Raw genomic sequence first — 20,443 nt, 5'->3', positions numbered from 1 at the left:
GCCCGGCCCCGCCCTCCCCGCCCGGGCCCGCACACGCACGCAGAGCCCGGGGGCAGCGGGCAGGGGGCGGGCAGCGATCGTGCGCCCCCCGACGAGGGACGGGGCCGGGGCTCCGGTGGCGGCGCCTCCCCCGGGCAGCTCCGCGGGCCGCGCCCGCCGCCGGGCGATGGTGGCGGCGGCGGCGGCGGCGGCAGCAACTTCCCGCTGAGGGGCCGGCGGAGGAGCGGAAATTTGGGGGGGGGAAGGCAAAAAAAATAAACAACAAAAAAAAAGAACCGAGAGAACTTCCCCCTGTGCCGCGCTGCGCCGCGCTCCGGCTGAAAGATGTCTGAGGCCGCTGCCCAGTGTTGCATCAAGGTAAAAATAATAAAAAACAAGCCTTCTGGGTTTTTGGTTTTTTTTTTCATTATTTTAATCATTTTTATTATTTGCGGTCAGCGGGGGGCTCCCCCCGTGCTACCCCCCCGCGCTGTTTTTACGCCGTGTTTACGCACGGAGGGCCCTGCCCCGCGCGTGTTCCTTTTATTATTATTATTATTATTATTATTGTTGTTATTATTATTATTATTATTATTATTATTATTTTCGCTTTTTCTGCTGTTTTTCCCCCTGCGGCGGCGGGAGGCGGCAGCGGGCGCCCTGCGTGCTCCTTTCCCCCCGCCGCCAACTTCGCGCAAAGTTTTGCTGCCCGGGGACGGGGATGGGATGCGCTCGGCGGCGCTGCCGCGGGGGCGCTGGGGCTTCTATTTTATTTTAGTTTAGTTTAAATTGTTTTTTCCCTTTCCTCCCCTTCACTCCCCCTCCTTCCCCTCGCTTTATTCCCGGCCGGTGGCCGTGCCCAGCTCTGGCTGCGGCTCCCGGTGTCAGGAGCGGAGACAATGGGAACAAAACCCGGCTGCCCTTTTTTTTTCTTTTTTTTTTTTTTTTTTTTTCCATGTGTGCCCAGGAACCCCCTGGAAGCAGCCCTTACCCCACTCCTTCCCCCGGCCGGGCACTCCCTGTCCCGCCCGCGGCCGCCAGAGCCTCCAGCGGAGGGCGAGCACCCGGCCGGCTTCGCTGCACGGTGCTCTCCGGCCTGGCTCTATTTTGGGGGCCACGGCGGGTGGCGGCAGCTTGTACTAAAGAGGCACCCAGGTTTGGGGCGGCGTGGGGCCGTGGAGCACCCCCTGTGTACAACAGGCGTGCGGTTTGCTAAGCAAATCCCGGTAAATATAAAGTGAAACGTAGCTGCTTGGTTGGTCTTTTTTTTTTTTTTTTTTTTCTTTCTCCCTGGTGGATCCTGTGGGAACATGGGGTGTAGGCAAGAGAAGGCGAATGTCACGCACAAAAAAACTAGCAGCCTATGAGTTGTGTTTCCTTATTTTAGAAATGGGGCATTTTGAAAATAGGAGGCTTACTTCTGCTCTTACTGAAGCTGGCAGCAAAACTACTGTTGATTTCAGGAACGGTAACGCTGCTTCTTCTCTAACCCTAAGGTACATTATGGAGTCTTATCGTACAGGATTAGCTACTTAGCAGGACAGATTCAAGAAAACGTCTTTTGGAGCCCCGAAACGTTTAAACGCCAATTTTTCATTACATTTAATTAGGCTTTTCTCTGGAGGTGCTCCAAACCCACCTGGACACGACCCTGTGCAACGTGCTGTAGGTGACCCTGCTTGCCAGGGGTTGGACCAGGTGATCTTCAGAGGTCCCCTCCAACCTCAAACCTTCTGTGACTTCACATTTGTATGTGCAGCTGCCTATTTCAAGTGCCATGCTGAACTTAGTGCAGTCTGAACTTATTTTGTAGCATGCATTTTCTTCACGTGCCGACTCTTGCAGCTGTCTTTGTAGAGAGACAGGAACTACCGTCCAGGTGAAGTACTTCAGAGGGTGTCCCGAAGGCCAGGAAAAGCAGATTAATTGGAATGGAGGAAAAAGTTCAAAGGGGGACAGAGGAGAAAATGGGGAGAAGTTTTTTTTTGCTTCTCTCCTGGTGATGATTTTAATAGTTTCAAATATGGGAAGTACAAGCTTTCGGACAGAAATACGTATTTCAAACAGTAACATTTCTTCACCGAGCCGTTCTGGATAACTTTCCCTTCAGTTTTTCACACACCCTTGTTTTTTGGGGTGCTTGTTTCAGCCAGCCCGAGCGGAAGCTGGTTGCGATCGGCAGCTGGACTCGAGAGGAGTAGTTCAAGCCACGGTGTGACTGTACAAGTAGGATGCGTTATTTCCCAGCGCGCCAGTCCAGCTCGTGCGGCGCGGGGCAGAGGCAGAGGAGTGAGCAGGAGCCGTGCTGCGGTGTGGCTGCTGCGCTGCCCTGAGGAGTAGCCAAGTGTGCTGGGAGAGTGTTGCAGGGCTTCATTAGGAGCCTGTGCACTGGAAGCAGTGGTGCTGGTTGCTGTATTTTGTGTTTATTTTTCTTTTTTTTTTTTTTTTCCCCTCCCCTGACACGGGGCAAGGCTGTGTGCAGTAGATTCCACAGCAGCTGGGGTGATGAACCATGGAAAGCTTCAACGAAGGGAGTAAAGGCTAGACCTCCGTTTATGCCGGGATGCTCCATGCGTGGTCTCCCTATCTACCTTATTAGAGAGGCACTCTAATAAGGTTTAGGAAAACTTTGAGGAGGTGAAATTTTGGTATGTATTTAGCTGCTTGCAATCAGTATAAACTTGCAGTAATATCTCGGTTCACGTCAAGTACTTATCAGTGTGTGTGTGATCGTATATTGATACGTGTTTGCTTTGCGGCAAGTGTGTGTGTGTGTGTTTACTTGCACTAGCTCCTTGTCCAGGAGAAGCACAGGGCTAACGTCCTGCTCTTGCCAGCGCTTGGGTGTGTGCATGCCTGCCTGATGGCAGGCAGCCCCGGGAGCCCTGCTGTCCTGGTGCGGCAGGCAGCGAAGTGTCTGCGTGAAGGGTGTACATCTGAGGGAGCAGTCACTGCTGGCGTTCTGGAAATGGCATTTGGGAGCTCAGAGGTTGGTGTGGAGGCTGAGCCCTCGGTGTTGGCTACAACTTCGGGCACTGGCAGGCTCGCTGCTGGGAACTGGTAGGCTTTGGGCTTGCGGCAGACTCCAGCCTGGGACAGCCCAAGGGCTGTGACTCCAAAGCGGGCTGAGAAGGGACATATATGGTTGTCACTATTGGATGCCTTTTTTGACCCTGCCATTGGGATGTTACATTGGTAGCAAACCGTTCTCTACTCCTGAGCCTTAGCAGTTAACAGATACGTTATCATATATACTGTCACGATGTTCCCCCCACTCTCCTTACCGTATGAGCAAGTGACCCTTATGGCTTTGCCTCTTTTCCTCCATCCGAGAGAACCGAGGCACAGGAAGAGTGCAAACATCTTGGCAAAGGCTTATTACACCAGAGCAAAGGCGCACAGGAGCCAGGGCTACAAGCTTGGTGCCTGGACACTGATGGTAACTTTTTGTGATCAGTTAGGATCCACGTGGTAATGAGGTCTGTCTAAAACCCCACCTGGAGCTTTCTGATTGTAAGGGTCTTTTTTTTTCCACTGAAATAGTAATACCTTAAGAATATCACTGTGCTGTCATACAGAGGCTCAGAACTCAGCAGGCAAATAGAAGGGTCCCAAAGGCCAATAGAAATGTCCCATAATATATGTATAAAGACACGTAGTTAATATATCTATAAAATAAACCTGGCACTTTCATTTCCTTACCCTGATTTACGATGAGACCGTACAAACAAGTGTGATGGCACAAGCGCGCAGTTGTGGGGGAACTAAAACTGGGAATCTGTGGGGGATCGGCTGCTTCAGATCGCAGAGACCAGGGCTTCTCCAAGCCCAAACTCCCCTGCATGTGTCTATCAGATGTTTGAGCCGAGTGTGCTTTCTGTGGGCAGCACTGAATGTGTGGAGTTTTCCTGTGAGTCAGGTTTCACAACTGGTTCCCGTGTTGCATCGCCTGTGTGAAGCTGTGCGCTGGTGGATGTGAGCGCTCTCCCTTGCAGTGAGCTGTACGTGGCCCCTGTGATTGCAAGGACCCTGCAGGAGTTGGCACAACCCTGTAGCTTGAGGATTCGTCTCACCAGTGCTCATTTCAGATTCAAGGATGTACATTGTAATCATTTAAAGAAAAGGAAGAGGGGAAAAAAAGACTGCTCATGTAAGCCGAAGGGCAAAGAATCAGCACAGTGGTTGAGCTTTCAACCTTAACTGGCTTCCCCAGATTTTTTTTTTAATTTTAATTAGTGCTTTATGTTTCCTAATATTTCATTAATACCGTGATGTTTTTGTGAATAATCCTCTCCCACCGAAAGCTTCCCATGCTAAGCAGGGACTGTTGAGCACCAGGCAGACAGAATCCTGTTACCCTTAACCACAGATGAGTATCTGTTAGCACAGAGTACGCTTCTTAATGTTTATTAGCGAATGTGTGTACTAGGAGGCTGATCCTTCTTGTGTTAGTATCAATGGCAAAACTCCCATTAAGTTCAGAGGGTGTAGGACTGAATGGGAGAAGACCAGTTTAGAAGTACATACGTATTTAACGTCTGATTAATCACTTAACTTCTTGGCACCGGTTAAATTTAATCCCTCTGAAGCCAAATTTTACTAACACAGTCCCAATTAAACACTGGTCATTACTATTCACTGTGTCATTATAGGCAAAGTCAGTTTCCTGGGAGGCAACCCATTAAAACAGCAGCCCCAATCTGAAATGCCCCAATTAAACAGAGGATACTTTAATGATAATTTACATGTATATTACACCTTGCATCTCAAAGTGTCTTTTGAAGGGAGGTGGCTAAGCAACGCTCTGCTGATAGAAATGGTGATAATCAGGAGGTGAAGCCTCATATGGTTACACAGAAGTAATTGTTCTGCCTTTTAGAAAAGTTATCTGGGTCCTCGAGTGCTTCCCAATGGCAGCTTGCATCCTGAAGTCTTCTGACAGAAGGCTTCCATGTAATCTGTGACATAGGAGAGCGAGGGCAACCTGTAGTTTTGGCCAGTAGTATGGTTCTAACCTACGATCCAAAAACTGACTGCTTTAAAAATTTTTTTTTTCCTTTAATTGTATGCGTTTGCTTTAAAGTTTTAGTGATTCAGTTCCATCAGCTGGGAATCCCCAGAGCGACAGCAAACCATATGCAAGTGCTTCTGAAACTGTTTGCTTTGGCCTTTGCTTTCCCTATCTGTGAAACAGGCATAAAATAATAATGAGCTTACCTCCTCAGGGCAGTAGTGAGGCTGAGTGTTGGGAAACAAATGGCGTTCATCACAGACGCCGGCAGCAGGCTGATTCCATTTGCTCCTGGCTTTTTAGGTCGCGCGGTGTGCGGGGAGTGATGGTTTTGGGGGGCAGCAGCAGTGGTTGTTTTCTGGCTGTTGGTTCTTCTGGCTGGGTCCCCCCACTTCCGCTGAGCAGTGGGGGCACAGCATTGCAGCTCAGCCGCATCTGTAGGCGCCTCGGGCATTGCTTCGGGAGAGCTGGCACTGCGGAGCGGGCATAGGCATCCTGCCACAGCCAGAGCATCCCTGCTGCCTTCCGCCGTCTCTCCCAGGGCTCCCTAAAGCCACATGCAAAGTGGGCTGTGCACGTGGCTGTCCCAGGTGGTGTTTTTCCTGGGGGAAGGAGGACGTATCTCTATTAAATTTGGCAGCTCATGTGCAGATGCTGCTCTTGAAGAAGCCGGGGACTGTAGGGTTTCTGTCCTAGGACTGCACTTCTGCACGTGGCTGTGAAGTGTGCTTGTTGATCTCAGGGGCGTGCTGAGGTTCAGCCTGAACAGAGACCAAGCAGGCTACCAAAGCTTCTTGTGCTTCTGAAAGCAGAGTTACGGCAATTGATTCTACTATTGGGTTGTTTTTTAGGTCTACAACACCAGCCAAACGTAGGCAATAGTGTTTCTGGTGTTGCTGAGCTGTCTTTAGGCAGTGCTTTATTGGAGCACAGAGGACAGCTATTTGTTTTACCTACTTCTTTAGTAGCATATGGAACTCAAAACTAGGTTATCCTGTTGTTTCTTTTTTTTTCCCCTTCAAAAATGCCACTGCTGGCTAGAAAACAAACGTAGAAAACTTTAGCTGAAGTTGTATTTGTTTATGGAATATTTGGAACTGCAGTAAATAAAGGATTTTGAATGAAGTTAAGTTTTTCACTGATAGATGGTATTGCTTCTCCACTGTAATAGCACTGAGCTCCAAAGTGAACTGGGCATAGCAATTAAGGAAAGCTATAAATGATTCTTCATCCAAATGATTTTCCAAAGGTTATTCCATGTTAAACTGCATGCAGTTTCCTTTGCTTCAATGTTGTCCTTGTATAGTTTGCAAATAATGTAACCATTAAGACAGTCTGGAGAGAGGATGGGTGTGAAAGAGAGACAGACACAGTGGTATTTATGTTGGTGTTCTGTGGAATGTTTGCACATGGAAATAAATAGCATTGTAAATCGTTTTTAAGATGTGTATAATGCCAAGAGTAACACTGGGCGTGACCGAGAGAGTTAAATGTTAGTACAACCCCGCAAAAATACTTCGAATGTGACAACCATGCTTTACATGTTAAAATATTAACAGCTGGCTAATATTAAATCCAGAGTTTGGATTTTTAATTCTATAATAAAATAAAATGCTTCTATAAATAGGAGCTATGAGTGATTTCTTGCTGTGTGGAATTTTTTTTCCCCAGCTAGCCCGGTTAGGGTCTGATCAAGCTTGGAAATTATTCGTTTTGAAAATTCTTGAGAGTTTAACCTGGAAGAAGCCAACTGGCACCCAGTAAGGAGTATCCTTAAAACTGATGGGATGTAGTAGAGAGCGGGATTATTCATATAGTTTGTATTTCAACATACTATGGATGAAGTGATTTTTCCATTATGCTTTCAGTGGATTCCTCCAAAACATCTATTAACAGAAAGCAGGAATGTTTTCTAAATTGTATGCGATCTTGTGGAAATCCAGGGGCTTGGAGTTCTACCAGATAAATGAAATGTTTAATAGAACCGCCAGAGATAGTACTACTAGAATTCAGAGACACGTTTATCCAGTTTGTAGGGCCACAGTGAGGCATTCAGTATCTGCAAACCACCTTTTCTTTTTATTTTACTCCTTTTTTTCCCCCACCTAAAAAGGACTTCCTGAAAAAGAAGCTTCCATTGTTGATGGGGCTCAGTGAAACTACGGATGTGCTTGGAGGTCAAATGGAGCAAACCCAGTATTATAGCAATGGAATGGAGCTCCTTCCTGCAATCTAGGAATTCATCTGAGGTCTGTGTTGGGATTCCTCCCTATGACTGATACAATTCTGCTTTCTTCTGGTGGCATAGGCCAGGACATCTTTGTCACAGCACATTGCCCCTTGAACGGTGAGTTCTTATCTTCATAGCTACCCTGTGCTTAAAAACACATGCAGAAACAAGCCTCCTCCAACCTGTCCAGGGCTTGAGGTTACAGGTGTGTTAGGATGCGAGGAACCAGAGGCTCCGTGGTGAGGCTCCCACTCCTCAGTGGAGGCCGCTGGAAGGTGGGCCCTCCCCTCTTTGCTGAACCGTTGAGGAGCAGCCTCGGGTGTTTCCAGTGGGCACCACTGAGGTGCAGCTTGAAACCCGCAGAGCCACTGGGGTAGCACTGGCGGGTCATCATCAGCTGTTTCACTGCCTTTCCACCACGGAGGCTCTGATCCCGGCAGCCTCACCCCAGCCCTGGAGGACCAGCACCCTCCAGCTCGGAGCACTGCCGTGCTTGGTCGGACAGCCTGACTTAGGCATGTGTGAGTGCCAGGACGAGGGGGGCAGCCAGGGCCGTGTGGGGACTGGGGAGCTGAGGAAATGAAGGGCTGAGCTGTCTTCACCGAGGGACAAGGATCTTGCCAAGTCCCAGGGTGCCAGGAAGGGCACCAGTTTACAGGAACAGGAGCGCTGGTAGATGTAAAACATTTTTCTCAGTTGACAGTCCGAGTGGTTGTGTCACTGTCAAATGACTCGAGCAAATGCGATCTCTGGAAGAGAATTTGGGGAAGAGTGTGGGAGCAGCTTCCAGGGGTAGAAGGTTATGGGCTGTAAAATATTTCATGGCGTGTGGCCTGAGATATGTGTGTGTTGCAAGTTGCACAATAAACAGTGGGCTCAGGCACCACGGAGGTAGTGCCTTAGTAAGCTACCCCACACCAGCTGAGTCATCAGAGCCATCCGTGACTGATCATGTGCTGGCTCTTATTACCTCCCAACTGGGACAAATTACAACTTCTCTTAAACCTCAAAGCAAGAAAAGAGTGAACTAATAGCACGCAGCCAACTGAACCATGCTGATGGGCAGTAGCTGGGTTCTGCAGGCTCAGAGAAGCAGACAGAGGGAAGTATTCCTGTTTATTTCCTTTTCCTCTTGGTAGTTTTAGTTTAGGACTGTCTTCTGATAGGCCTTCCAGAACTGGTCTTACACCTGGAACCTGATTTTAGGAAACAGTTTTGAGGACAAGTGAAAGAGAAAACTGAGCTCAGGTTTCAACTGGGGGCCAAACAGGCAATTAAAACCATAGTAGGAAAGGAACAGAGCAAAATAGAAATGATCTGCCTGTTATGTTTTAAATCCATGCTGCGTATCAGTTCTTGTTACAGCATGTGTTTCTTTGTTATTAAGAGGGCTTGTAGTGGCACCGAAAAATAAACAAAAATGAGTAGTGAAGTTGCAGGAAAGCCCAGGGAAACTTCCACAGGGGGCAAAGCTACATTGCCTACAACTCACCAAACGACTCAGTTTGGGAAAGGAGACTGCTGAGGGAGGTATAACAGAGGTCTATAAAATCACACAGTAGTAGTGTATGGGGAACAATTACTTCTGATAGTACACAACTAGAGCAGGTAATGAAATTACCAGCCAGCAAGTTTGAAATGAGTGCTTTTTCCCTCTGTGTTAAATTATGGAACTCACTGCTGCAGGATGCTGTGGAGGCTAAAAGTATAAATGGATTTAAAGAGGAGGGTAGATGAACACACATGAGGAAGATACTAAGCCTGACAGCCTTTAAGGGGAAAAAATACCTGTCACTACACTGGAGAAAGATTGATTTTTTTCAGTCTGTTAAGCCTTTTCTGAAACAGACTTTGTGTCTTTTAGAGATGAGATCCCAGGCAAGATAGATGTACTCTGATGGTACATAGGCATGTAGATGCTCCGATGTAAAATTTAGTCTGCTGTAAGACTGTTCTCAAGTAGTTATTTATCTCCTGTGAATTGTTTCCAAAGTCTCTGTCTCAGCCCCCAGCTCTTCATTTCAAGAGTGCTTCTGATTTGGGAAGAGAGCTGAGGAAGATTTTGTCTGTGACTTTGAGGGGTTTGTGAAGTCTGGATTGCTAGAAGTAGCAAGAGATTGGTTTTGTTGCTTTAATTATTCAAATGAAAGAGGGGAAAACCTTCAGGGAATACATGGAAGGGGAATTACAGATCAGCATTGAAAAACGGAAGTTTTCTGGTTTTGAGGGAGAGATACTGTTTACTTCTAGGAGCCAAATGTGGGTTGAACTATGCTTTTCCAAAGGTCTCCCAGTTCCCATTATCACCCATGTGAAATGTGTTCCTGAAGCATTAACTCTTTTCCACTTATGTGACAGATCAAATGGTGTCCCCACTGCAGCCTGCAGGGATGGGCATCAGAGTAGCTGCTTTCACTACCTGACCAAATGTTGTGAGCAGTGGTTGAACTGTCTCATTTGCAAAGAAGTGCTGTCGTGTACAGTCCTTGAATCAGGCTTGTGCTGCAAGGAGAAGAATTAATTTACATCGTTTTTGATTTTGATCAGTTTTACATGTGTAATTCTTAGTTCTTTTTCCTAAAGAGAAGCTGATCCACATTTGTGAAGAGCCATTAAAACGTACTGATGTGCAGCTAAGAATGGCCTGTAACCTAAATTTTGTTCTCCTTTCTGCTAATCTATACAGTGTCCATAAGCATCTGTTTAAGTAATTAGATAGCCTTATACAGACTTAGTTAACTTTTTATTAAATGTTTTGATTTTTGGAAAATAATGAATGACCTTATTTGGTGAACGACTAATTTTTATTTTTTAAAATGCTATGTATGATAGACTGCACATGGCTTTGCAGCGAAATGCAGTTACAAGTGCAACCTTCCCCCTAAAAGTCCTGGGCGTTAAAAGTAAATCTTTTTAAAAAATAAAATAAATAAATTGATAATTATACATGAAAAGGAAGCATCTGGTACATTTTGAGGTAATATTATTTAATTGATTAAAAACCAAGCTTTTCTTATTAAGCAAATGAAATATTGTCTTTTTTTTTTTTTATTGCACTGATTGTTTCTTGTCATGCTGATTAAATATTAGTAGATTTTGCTCCCTCACCCTTCATGTTTATTTGTTGACTGGAGGAAGAAAACAAGCCTTCCATTTCTGCAGCTCCAAAGCATTTTTCAGGTTTGGGTGAACCAGTCATTGGAATGAGATAATTGACTAAACTGAAAGAAGGAAATATTTTCTCTGTACCTGTTGCCAAAAGCTAGCTTGGCTCTTTGGCAGGCCTAGGCTCTAGGTCTATGGCAATGGGTCCCACTAGTTCATGTGATGTGACTTCTGTTCTTTGGCATAGCTCTGTACTTCAGATTTACTTTAAAATTATTTTCTTTAGTATAGTTATGACTGGGTCTCAATACACTTCTTTAGTTTCACGTTTAAATGAAGGGCCTTAGAAAAATTATGTGTGTTTAGCCATAATGCCTTGGTGGATTTTGAAAACAGCATTAGTCAGAAGGTCCTTCTGGCCTCTGTAAGTTATCTCCTATTGTGATTTTTCAGCTAATGCTTTAGTGGTAAGACCAATCATGAGCAATGTAGGTCTGAAGCAGTAAAAAATCAGCTGACATTAGGGGTATTTCTCCAGTTTAGCATCAATGTTTGGTTTTGCAGACAATGGGGAAAGCAGTCCTAAATGTCAAACAAGCTTCCTGGTTCCAAATTAAACAAACAAACAAAAAAAAACACACAAAACCCAAAAAACTAACAAGGCTTTGAAAGAATAGGTTTTAACTTGCATTCCATAGTATAGGTGTCTGTATGCTTTCTAAAGTACTTGAAAGTCTCCATTAGCTCAGTGTTTTAATGTGTGTGGTGTTACAGCCAGTTCCTTGTGAGGTGGGGAGCTATGATTGCCCTGCTTCACGAGTAAGGAGCTGAATGGCTTCACATAGTTTCTTGGTACTTAAAGCTGCAGTAAAATAATGCCGTGATCTACCAGCACAGTCTCCTCGGGCCCCTTGCCTGCATCTTACCTGGGACTCCCCTCTCGCTCTTTGCGTGGCAGATCATGCAGTGCTCGGGGTGGCCTGCCCCATCACTCATGGTCTCCCTTCCTGCTTACTGGGGTGAGCACTAAGAGAGTATCTTGTGGTCCTGCTGCTCCTCCCCAGGTGGCAAAGAGCTGTACTGCCGTTGTTTCAGCTAGTCAGAGAGAAGGCGAACTTAAATGTTTGTGAAAGAGAGGGCTACTACTTTCCTTTGGTCTGGAGTGGATTTTCCTAATCCCCTATGGACTTATATTTGAAAAATAGACATTTTTGTTCAGAATTCATCACTGTGAGCTTTCTGAGACAGCTTTTTTTTTTTGTCATAGACTTGAGAGCTCTATAAAAATTGTTCACCTGCAGGTTTTTCTAGATGTATGCTGGTGCTGAGGAAAGTCCATGTGAGCAATGCTATACTTCAGGGTTGGAACTTCTGTCTTAATTTCCACCAGAGCTCCCCTCATATGCCTATCTGCCTTCACAGCTAGACAGACAAATTTACTCAGCACTGCTGCAAGATGCAAGCTTTGACATGGGGTGGTTCTCCACCCCTTTACAGATAGGTAGCTGAACCGAACACAGACCGGGTACTATGCCTACATTAAGTTATGGGACTGTAACAGTTTTCTGGAGTTAGTGGAGGAAGGAAAACATAAGCCAGGGAAATAGGGTGGGATTGAGAATAAAGGATTTAAGAAGTAAAGGGAAGGAGTTTGCTGTGACAGCAACTACAAGCAGTTGGGCCCATTGCAAGCTCCTGTGAAAATCATGAAAATTTGCTCTGGAAGGAATTTCTCTCTAGAGACAGAGAGAAGCTGAATTGGCAATGTTTTTTCTCGTAATATGAAAAATCCATTGTATGAGATTTTCCTATGAACTAGGAGGATCAAATGGAAGCATCCAATAGTTTTAAACAGAAGAAAGTATTTTTTTCACACAGTGTACAGTGAGGCTACCAAATTTACTGCCAGAAGTTGCAATGTAGGGCCAAACAGGAGACCATTTTCAAAAGACAGCTCATACTAGATGGATTTATGTGGGACCATTAATTGCAAAGATAAAAACACAGGCCTTGGCTCAGAAAGCCCTGGACCTGTAGATTGCTGGGGGAGCATGCAACAGGGTTGTTCTTATGCTCCTTCCCTGAGCATCTCCTACTGGATGTTACTGGAGATCTGGTACTAGCCTACAGAGACCTTTGGTGTGACCAGAACTACTGTTTTTCTGTTTTCATCTAGGCCTTTCATATTTGGGTGCTGTGCTGATACCTCTGACAAGTGAAAAAATAGTAGTGAAGAAAACCACTTGTGAATCAAGCCTTCTGCTCCGTTTCTTGCTCTTGTTGTGGTGTTTCCTCAGCAGAGGCAACCTGACCATTTGAAATTCATGAGGAGAATGTTCTTCAGATTAGGAAGGACTTCTCTGTGAATGTTGTTCCAGAAAACTCTTGGGGATTTTCCTGTCCTTGATTCTCCTCCTGGTCTATGCCATTTGTTGGCATAAAGTGCTTTGACCTGTTTTATTTCTGCAGGTTTTGCCCAAGATTTGGCTGACAGAGAATGGAAAAATAATTAGATAATTCAGATGCTACATGCAGTGTCAGCCACACCTCTTCTGATGGTTGATAAGAGACAAGTGAACACAGTTCTTTGCAAGATGAGGATGCGTTTGTTTGGATGACACAAACACGCCACTGTGTGACTGTGTTGCTGATGAACAGGTGTTAGACAATACGGGGACAGTTTCAGCACTTCCATTCATCTGCTCCGTCAGCGTGCCTGCAGCCTGCTTTGGAGTGACTATCTTGATTTGGTAGTTCAATCTCTTTGCCTTTCGTTCCCTGACTCTTCTTTTCAAGTTCCTAATAGCTGAGAAAATTGAGGAGGAAGTGTTGTTTACTGAGTGCCTGGACTTCATTTTTTCTACTCATAATGATTAAGAAATGAGTAAGCTGGCAAACAGGATCTTCTCATGGGACCCTATATACACAAAATGTTTTCCATCAGTGCAAGTGAACTATTTCTCAAACCATTGTTGTCCCGTGTTAATGCAATTAGCCGGCAATTAAAAAACTAGAAAGGTGAGCTGGCTGAAACAAAAGAAGGAGAAGAAAAACCCTGCAAATATTTGTGTCCTCTACCAAGCCCTGCATCTGGAGTGGTGTGCCACAGCAGACAGGTAACAGAGCAGCTAGCTCTCATGCGGTGTGTATGTGCTGTCTGCATGTGCCGCACAACCTGCTCGCCTTAAACTGCCTCCTGAAGTGCTCTCCCCCTGCACAAGCCTGGACGGTCCCTATAGGGACAGGCTCCTCCTTGGCTCTTCCAAGCCCTGGGTGTACACAGAACCCAAATGTCTGAAGGTGTTATACCCACTACCAATGCACGGAAACAAAAGCAGAAATTCCCAAAATACTCTGGTAGTTGAGGGAATTCTGTTTTCCCAGTGTTAAACACAAGCAAGTTAATTTTACCACTCCATACAAAAGTGAATTAAAATATGTCCATGTACTAACTACCAAGTCACACTTATGTTTTCCTGCCTCAATGTGTGAGCACAGTAGTAACATGATCCTGTGACCAAGGAGCATATTATTTGCCAGGTATTGTTGATGATCTTTAATATTTGACTTCTGATAGCCTAGCTGATTGCACTCAACTTTTTAACTTCTAGTTTTCCTACTCAGTCTTAGGCTTTGACTATCACTGTTGTTCAAGGCATCACAGAACTGGATGCTGAAACACCAGCTGTGGACAAATGGGCAGTTGACTATGCACTCTCAAATCCAACCCTATTTTTAGGCTGGGTGAAGCAGGGCTAAATTTTCTAATGCCAGCCTTTTTCAGCTTTCAGCCTGCTCCTTTCTCAGATTTCCAAAGGGAAGGTCTGTTCATTTACGCAACAGTCTCCATGCTGTGTTTTTCTTCAGGTTTGTACCTCAAGTTTTACCTTGCCTTTAACATCACTGAAGCCCAGCCCTGAAAAGTGATGGTGACAAGACTAGTGGGAAAACACAGCTCTTGCAGATTGCAAAGTCTGTCCTTTTGTTATTGAAGTCATTCGAAACGGGAGCTAAATGATTTGCCTGGCTTTAAAGAGCAGACATACTCTAATCTGATCTTTTCCAGTGGAAAAAAGGCTAACACAAGTGTTTGATAGTCTACATGGCAGTACACAATGGTAAACTGGGATTGGTTTAGACCATTAATGGAAAGTACCTTAACTTTCTTAACGTTGCATCAGATGAAAGGGTAATCATAGCCTTTCTGACTTCCCATTGCTGCTGGCTTGCCTAGCATCTGCCTGAAATGAAAGGGCAGTGCGTGGATTCCAGTGTACAGAAGTAGCAGGCTGCTCGCGTGGCCAGGTCGTTAACTTACTTCCCACCGTTCCAGGGCCTCCGCTGCCTTCCATTGTTCCTTCTGCTGGGTGTGGGCTCGTTAAGGAGCCCTGGAAACCAAGCATTTTTCCAGGCCCAAGTTGTTTGTGCTGAGGCATCTGTTTCTCTCGAGGCCAACTAGTGTTTAGCCTCCTCTTGACTCTTGTATGTTCTGTCAGTTCCCTTTTCAGAGGGTAGGGACATTCTCTCTAAACTCTGCCATGACTCTTTGTTAGTGTAAAAGTGCACGTATGAGGTCACAGGCTATCTCATCAGGCTACGCCGTAAGCTGTTCAGTGAGAGCTTCTGTGTAGAACTGTTTTCTTTTGAAGCGTAGTGGGATTTGACACTGTTAGAGGTGAGGCACTTTAAGCATGTGAAGAAGAGTCCTGTTCAGCATGTAGTGAGGCAAGTGAAAATTGTGGCTTGGTCAGGGGTCCTGGATCTTCATCCTGCACTGAACCTGCAGGTTCCTGAATTCTTTTATGGTGTGGCTATATGATACCATCCCTCCCTGCCTCAGGTAGAGTCAGACCATTAGGGTTGGAAAAGACCTGCAGGGTCATCTGGTCCAACCATCCCCCCCAATATTACCCACTGAACCATGTCCCTAAGCACCAGGTCCAACCTTTCCTTGAACACCCCAAGGGATGGTGAATCCACTGCATCCCTGGGCAACCCGTCCCAATGCCTGACTAGTCTTTCTGAGGAGAAATGTCTCCAAATTTCCAACCTGAACCTCGCCTGGTCCAACTTGAGGCTATTCCCTCTTGTCCTGGATGTAGATGTCCAGATGTCCATAGATGTTCCTGTGAAGGGGTATTTGCCCATGTCCAGCTTGAGGCTGATGTGAAGCTGGTTGCTTCTGCACAGGCTTTTTACCATTCTTTAAAGGTGCTACAAAAGTGCACCATTGCTATTTTGCCAAGGTAGTTTGATGAGGACCTCGGTGCAGGATAAGGTGATAGCACCCTGGAAGATCTTGTCCCACCCTTTCTCTTTCTCTTCCCTTGGGCTGGCACAAAAGTTTAGGTGGATGTGTGCTGGATAGAGCAAGAGACCAGGATTAAAGTGGACAGTGTGTGCTAGCACGAGGCAGAGAGCAGTGTGGAGGTGGGAACAAGCAGCTGGGAACATGTGGAGGGCAGGACACGTTTTTTCTGCGGTGTTGTCAGTTGATTTGGGATTAAAGTGCTGATGAAACTCAGAGCAAGGCTTTGGCCAGATGTGTGTTACCTGGAATTAGAAACAAAGCTTGTAAAGACTCCCACCTGCTTTCTTTATGGGGACTGTCCCTTCAGGGTAGATAGAGTAGCTCCAGGAAGACTGGTCACTGTTAGCTTTTGGCTGTTAAAACACAGTTCCTTGTTTGCTGAGAAACCGATTCTCCTCTCCTTATGCCAGCAGACACCAAGCATCTGAAGCAGCATGGGTTGTTCTTCTAGTGTGAAGGGTAGAGCTGTTGCCTGGAGGTATGAGCGAGCCTTCTGGTATCAGCGTGAGGCCCCACTGCTGTCATCTGCAGGCTTCCGACTGTGCTGTGGCTTGCTTTGCATTTCTGCACGCACCTTGACTGTGGTGTTTGGATTTAATTGTAGGAGAATGCTGCTTTAATACAAGGAAGACTTGCATGTATCGAGTCCTCAGAGACGGACTGAGAACTCCAAATGCCAGCCCCCCACACTTTATGATTGCAAATTTATGCTGCTCTGTAGTGCTGGTGCTGACAGACGGTCTGGACCTGCTTAACCGTGCGTCAAGGCGTGAAGCCTCTCTGGGTCAGGGGAGGAAGTTCGTCCCGTGCACCTAATCTAGAGGTCATTTCAGAGTTTCAATTATCTATTAAAATTGCGTTCCTGAAACATGCAAACACGGAAATGATACGTTCGTTCAGCCTGTAAACACTAGCTCTTCGTGATCCACACTCATCACAGCTTTCCTGGGAACTTGATAGATGCCTTGTGTTGGCTTCGGCATGAAAGGAATTTGACGTCCTCTCAATAGAAAGTGAGAGCAGCTTATAGATTTTGTTTTATTTTTCTTACGTTTTATATGCTGGCCTTGTGATATGGTTATAAAAATATACCAGGCTGGCACGTATACTTTGTTATCCGTGACAGGAAGAATAAGCTTGGGTTAAAGGTACAAAACAGAGATAGAGGAGGTTTTAGTTCAGTCCCTGCTCTGCCACTGAATGCTCTGTGTCCTTGAAATTATTTAGTGTGATTGCCCCTCTATAAAGCGCAATGCCTATCAAAATGCAATCTAATTGAGGGTAGAAACTTCTTGTGCCTCTGTAATATGAACAATTAGTAATGATCTTGCTGTAACCCTTACTGGGATGATTAACATTGCGGGATTATAGTCAGTAGGACACAGGGTCTAACAGTACCTGGGTATGATTTTTGGTCAGTTCACTTTTTGTGTTTTAAACCTTCTGTTTTGAACTGTCTGAAGACTCCCAAAGATACTATTTTATTTGTTCACACGTGAAAGGAGGCCTGAACCATGGCTGGATAATTAACTTAAAATTTAACAAAAATTATGCTGTGCACATTTTAGTATTAGAACTGCTGAGCATCAGTTTGTATTACCCTAGCACTGGAGATTTGGTTAGATTATAGTAAAACAGTTCCTTCCAGCTGGTAGCAGCTTAGATTATCATTGTGGTGAAGACTTGAAAAATTATCCTACCTCTTTGAGAGTTACTTGAAAAACTGAAAAAAACCCTTCTGCAGCTAAAGGAGGAGGGAAGTCACTCTTCATGACAAAAGTATTTACCAGAGATTAGCAGACAATATTTTAGTGGACCTGATCCCTGTGCTCCACTGACTTAAGAGGTTTTGACTGAAGCCTGTAGTGGTAATTGATCGAGGGATAACTAATAAAGGAAAACTTAAAGTTAGGCATTGGCACTGGCTATACTGAAAGCTAGTCAATAGACAGATGTTATGTTACACAGGTGACATCACTGCTTCTAAATTAATTCATCTTCCAAAGTTCAAACATGGGATGAAAAAAATGTCATTGGTTAAGAAAGTTTGGATGTCTGGTCAGATTCCTAGGTATTTGTTAAGGAAATTTGTTGAGGAAAGTCAGTTTGTCTATTTATTATTATTTATTTTGAGTTACTCTTGTACAAAGCAGAATGGAATTCTGAGACAAGACACTGATTCATTCTTCAGCTGTTCTTCCTGACGCAGCTTAAGGAAGTTGACTGAAACATTACCTTTCCCTCAGAAATCAGACCTGTTTTCTAATAGACAATTTCTCATTAGCTCTGCAGCTGATGGCACCAACAGCAACAAAAATAGAAAATGGTGGTACTAAGTAGCTTTTCTAATTTAATTTTTAATATATGAATTTGAAGGCCACAGGGCCAGTAAGAAGCCACGAGAGGAGTCCATTGCATCTTTTTAACCAGTATTTTGCGTCCTACCCATGGCACCTGCATGGCAGGCAGATGACAAACCCTCTGTTGTTTTATGTTGTTTGTTTTGTTTTGTTGTTCTTGCCCCTCAGCCCAGCTAGTTGTGCATATTTCACGTCCAGTCTCAGGTGAGGCTGGTGACCGCCTGAAACTGTGCAGGTGTTGTGTCTCTTGAGCTTGCTCAATGTCTCTGTCCAACAGGCAGCCTGCTCGGGGAAGGGGCAACTCGCTGGCTGTTCCAGCTCTTATACAGTGGGCAGCAGCCTTTCTGCCTGATGCTGTTGCTCCTCTGCAGCTACGAGAGGTGGCTTGCTCTCTGATCACCTGCCTCCTCCCCATCTCAAGATTTTACAACTTGAAGCCCGACAGATATTAAGGCTGACCTTGACAGGATGAGTCAGCTCTCTTTGATGTGTGTGCACTGTTGATGGGAGAGAAAGGAGGCAGGGACTCATGCTGGCTGTGATACAAAGCTGCTTTATGCTGCCCCACCTCAGTGCATCACATGGAGGCATCTTTTCCTCCCAGACCTCTGAACTTCCTGCAAACTGGAAAACTAGGCTCACAGACTTTGACAGGTTGGATTTGTATTTTTTTCTCTCAATTCCCCCCCTCCTGTGAAATGTAAAACATTCAGGAGGTCTCTCAGACAAGTATGAAATTGATGCAGCAGCTATTGATTACTTGGGTGAGCTGTTATCCACCTGTCTTCCATTCATAGAATCAGAGAAGTGTTTGGGTTGGAAGGGACCTCTGAAGATCATCTAGTTTGAACCCCCTGCCACAGGCAGGGACACCATCCACTAGATCAGGTTGCTCAAAGCCCCATCCAGCCTGGCCTTGAATATTTCCACTCATTCATCTGGCTGTTATTCTGTTATCAGGTCTTTGTGTGTATTGTGATTGAAAGAAATCTGTTAGTTGTTTAAATCACTTTCTGGTATATTTACAGTACTTGTCTATATTGGTTTTGTCTCTGGTCCTATTTCAGAGAAATGATTCCCTTCTACTCCTCCCCAATCCCGTTGCACCATTTAAAGGTACCTTGGTGTGAGGGCAGACTAGTAGTACTACAGACTTGTTTGATGTGGATGGAATGAAAACTTGTACCAGGCAGTGAAGAGGTCCAGTGCTGAATGATTTTGCTTTCTTTAGCTTAAGAAAGAAGAGAAGCCTTATCTAGAAGACTCGGCTATTAACAAATAGCCATTAGCTCTCAGAACACTGTAATTATCAAAGAGAACTCCTAATGATCTGAAAGAGAGGTGTGTTTTGTTTTTTTTTTTTTTTTAGATGGAGGCAAATAATGTAAAAATGGAAATGCTTGATTTAGAAACACAGCATCCCTGCTAGCCTTGCTGAATGACTGTGTGTTGCCCTCCATGCTTCTCTGAAATACATCCCACAAGCACTACTGTCTCACTGGTAGTGCCTGTTAAGGGACAGTGGCTCTGTCCTGGCTGTTGGCTTCCAAGGATTACTCCCTTCCTCTTCCTTTTCTAGGCTAAAGTGGTAAATTTTTGCCACCTTGTTTGAGAACAGGCACTTTCTGAGCCTTCAGACTTCTGATGCACTGAATCTGCATCCCTATTCAGTTATTTGAGCAGCTGGACAGAGGATTTTGGAGCTGCCCCTGCTGCTTATGTTTCTGTGAATCTTTTTTTGTTGGATCCATCCTTGAATTAGAACACTGCTCAAGCAGTGTTATTGTGCAATTACTACTTGGGACCAGTATAGCAGACAAGGAAAGGTGTGTGTATGTGTGTGGGAGGATGTTTTCAGCTCTGTAAATAATAGTCTCCAACTCTTCGTGGGTCATTTCTTTCTGTCCTTTCCCCTTACCACCAAAGATTGTTCCTGCATGTTCTGCTGGGGGGCTGAGGTTTTATTTGGAAGTTAGGTGCCAATGTGAGCTTTAGAAGGAGGTGGTTGAAGTGCCGGGGGAGGGAGCTCCATCTGAGCATCTTCCCTTTCCTGTGGGATATCCCTGTGAAGAACTGCTGGTTCTTAAATGCCTTGAGAAAGGGCAGGATGATAGGTTCCTGGAAAAGTTTGCATTTCCCACGGGACCCCTGAGACATTTTGCGTGTGCTTGTAGCCATTTTGTGGTGAGTATAAATGTGCCTTGCTCTGTGCTTCTTGGAACTGTGGCTTGTTTACCACTTACATCTTGAGTAGTGGTGCTGCACGTTTTGGTGTACCTTTCTTGACTCCCACAGTCCTGCAGTTGTGATGGATTTTTGGCCACCTGTGGTTTGAAGCAGAGTTGCTGGGGACTGTGTGTGTGTAGGAATAGCAGATCAGAAAATGAGAGGTTGGGAAGCTCAAAGAGCTTCCTGAAAGTGTGGGAGTACAGGCCAGAGAAAGGAAG

At 45.3% G+C, this 20,443-nt stretch overlaps 1 protein-coding gene across 6 annotated transcripts in view; it reads left to right on the top strand.

Annotated features, from left to right (window-relative positions):
- ETV6 (ETS variant transcription factor 6) overlaps positions 1-20,443 on the top strand; it is a 145,434-nt gene continuing 124,991 nt past the window's right edge. For 3 of the 6 annotated variants that reach the window (XM_083820784.1, XM_083820781.1, XM_083820780.1), the window contains exon 1: positions 2-357. Coding sequence is in view for 3 of the 6 variants with exons in the window: in XM_083820781.1 (XP_083676907.1) it covers positions 325-357 (33 nt within the window). In the remaining 3 variants the exon portion in view is untranslated. Of the gene's footprint in view, positions 358-7,103; positions 7,338-20,443 lie in introns of all 6 variants that reach the window. The other 3 variants (XM_083820783.1, XM_083820782.1, XM_083820785.1) reach the window with 2 other exon arrangements.

The sequence above is a fragment of the Anser anser genome (assembly GCF_964211835.1).
Source record: "Anser anser genome assembly, chromosome: 1".
Lineage (NCBI taxonomy): Eukaryota > Metazoa > Chordata > Aves > Anseriformes > Anatidae > Anser > Anser anser.
Note: the sequence above shows the minus strand (reverse complement) of the source record. Positions and strands in the feature narration are given on the sequence as shown.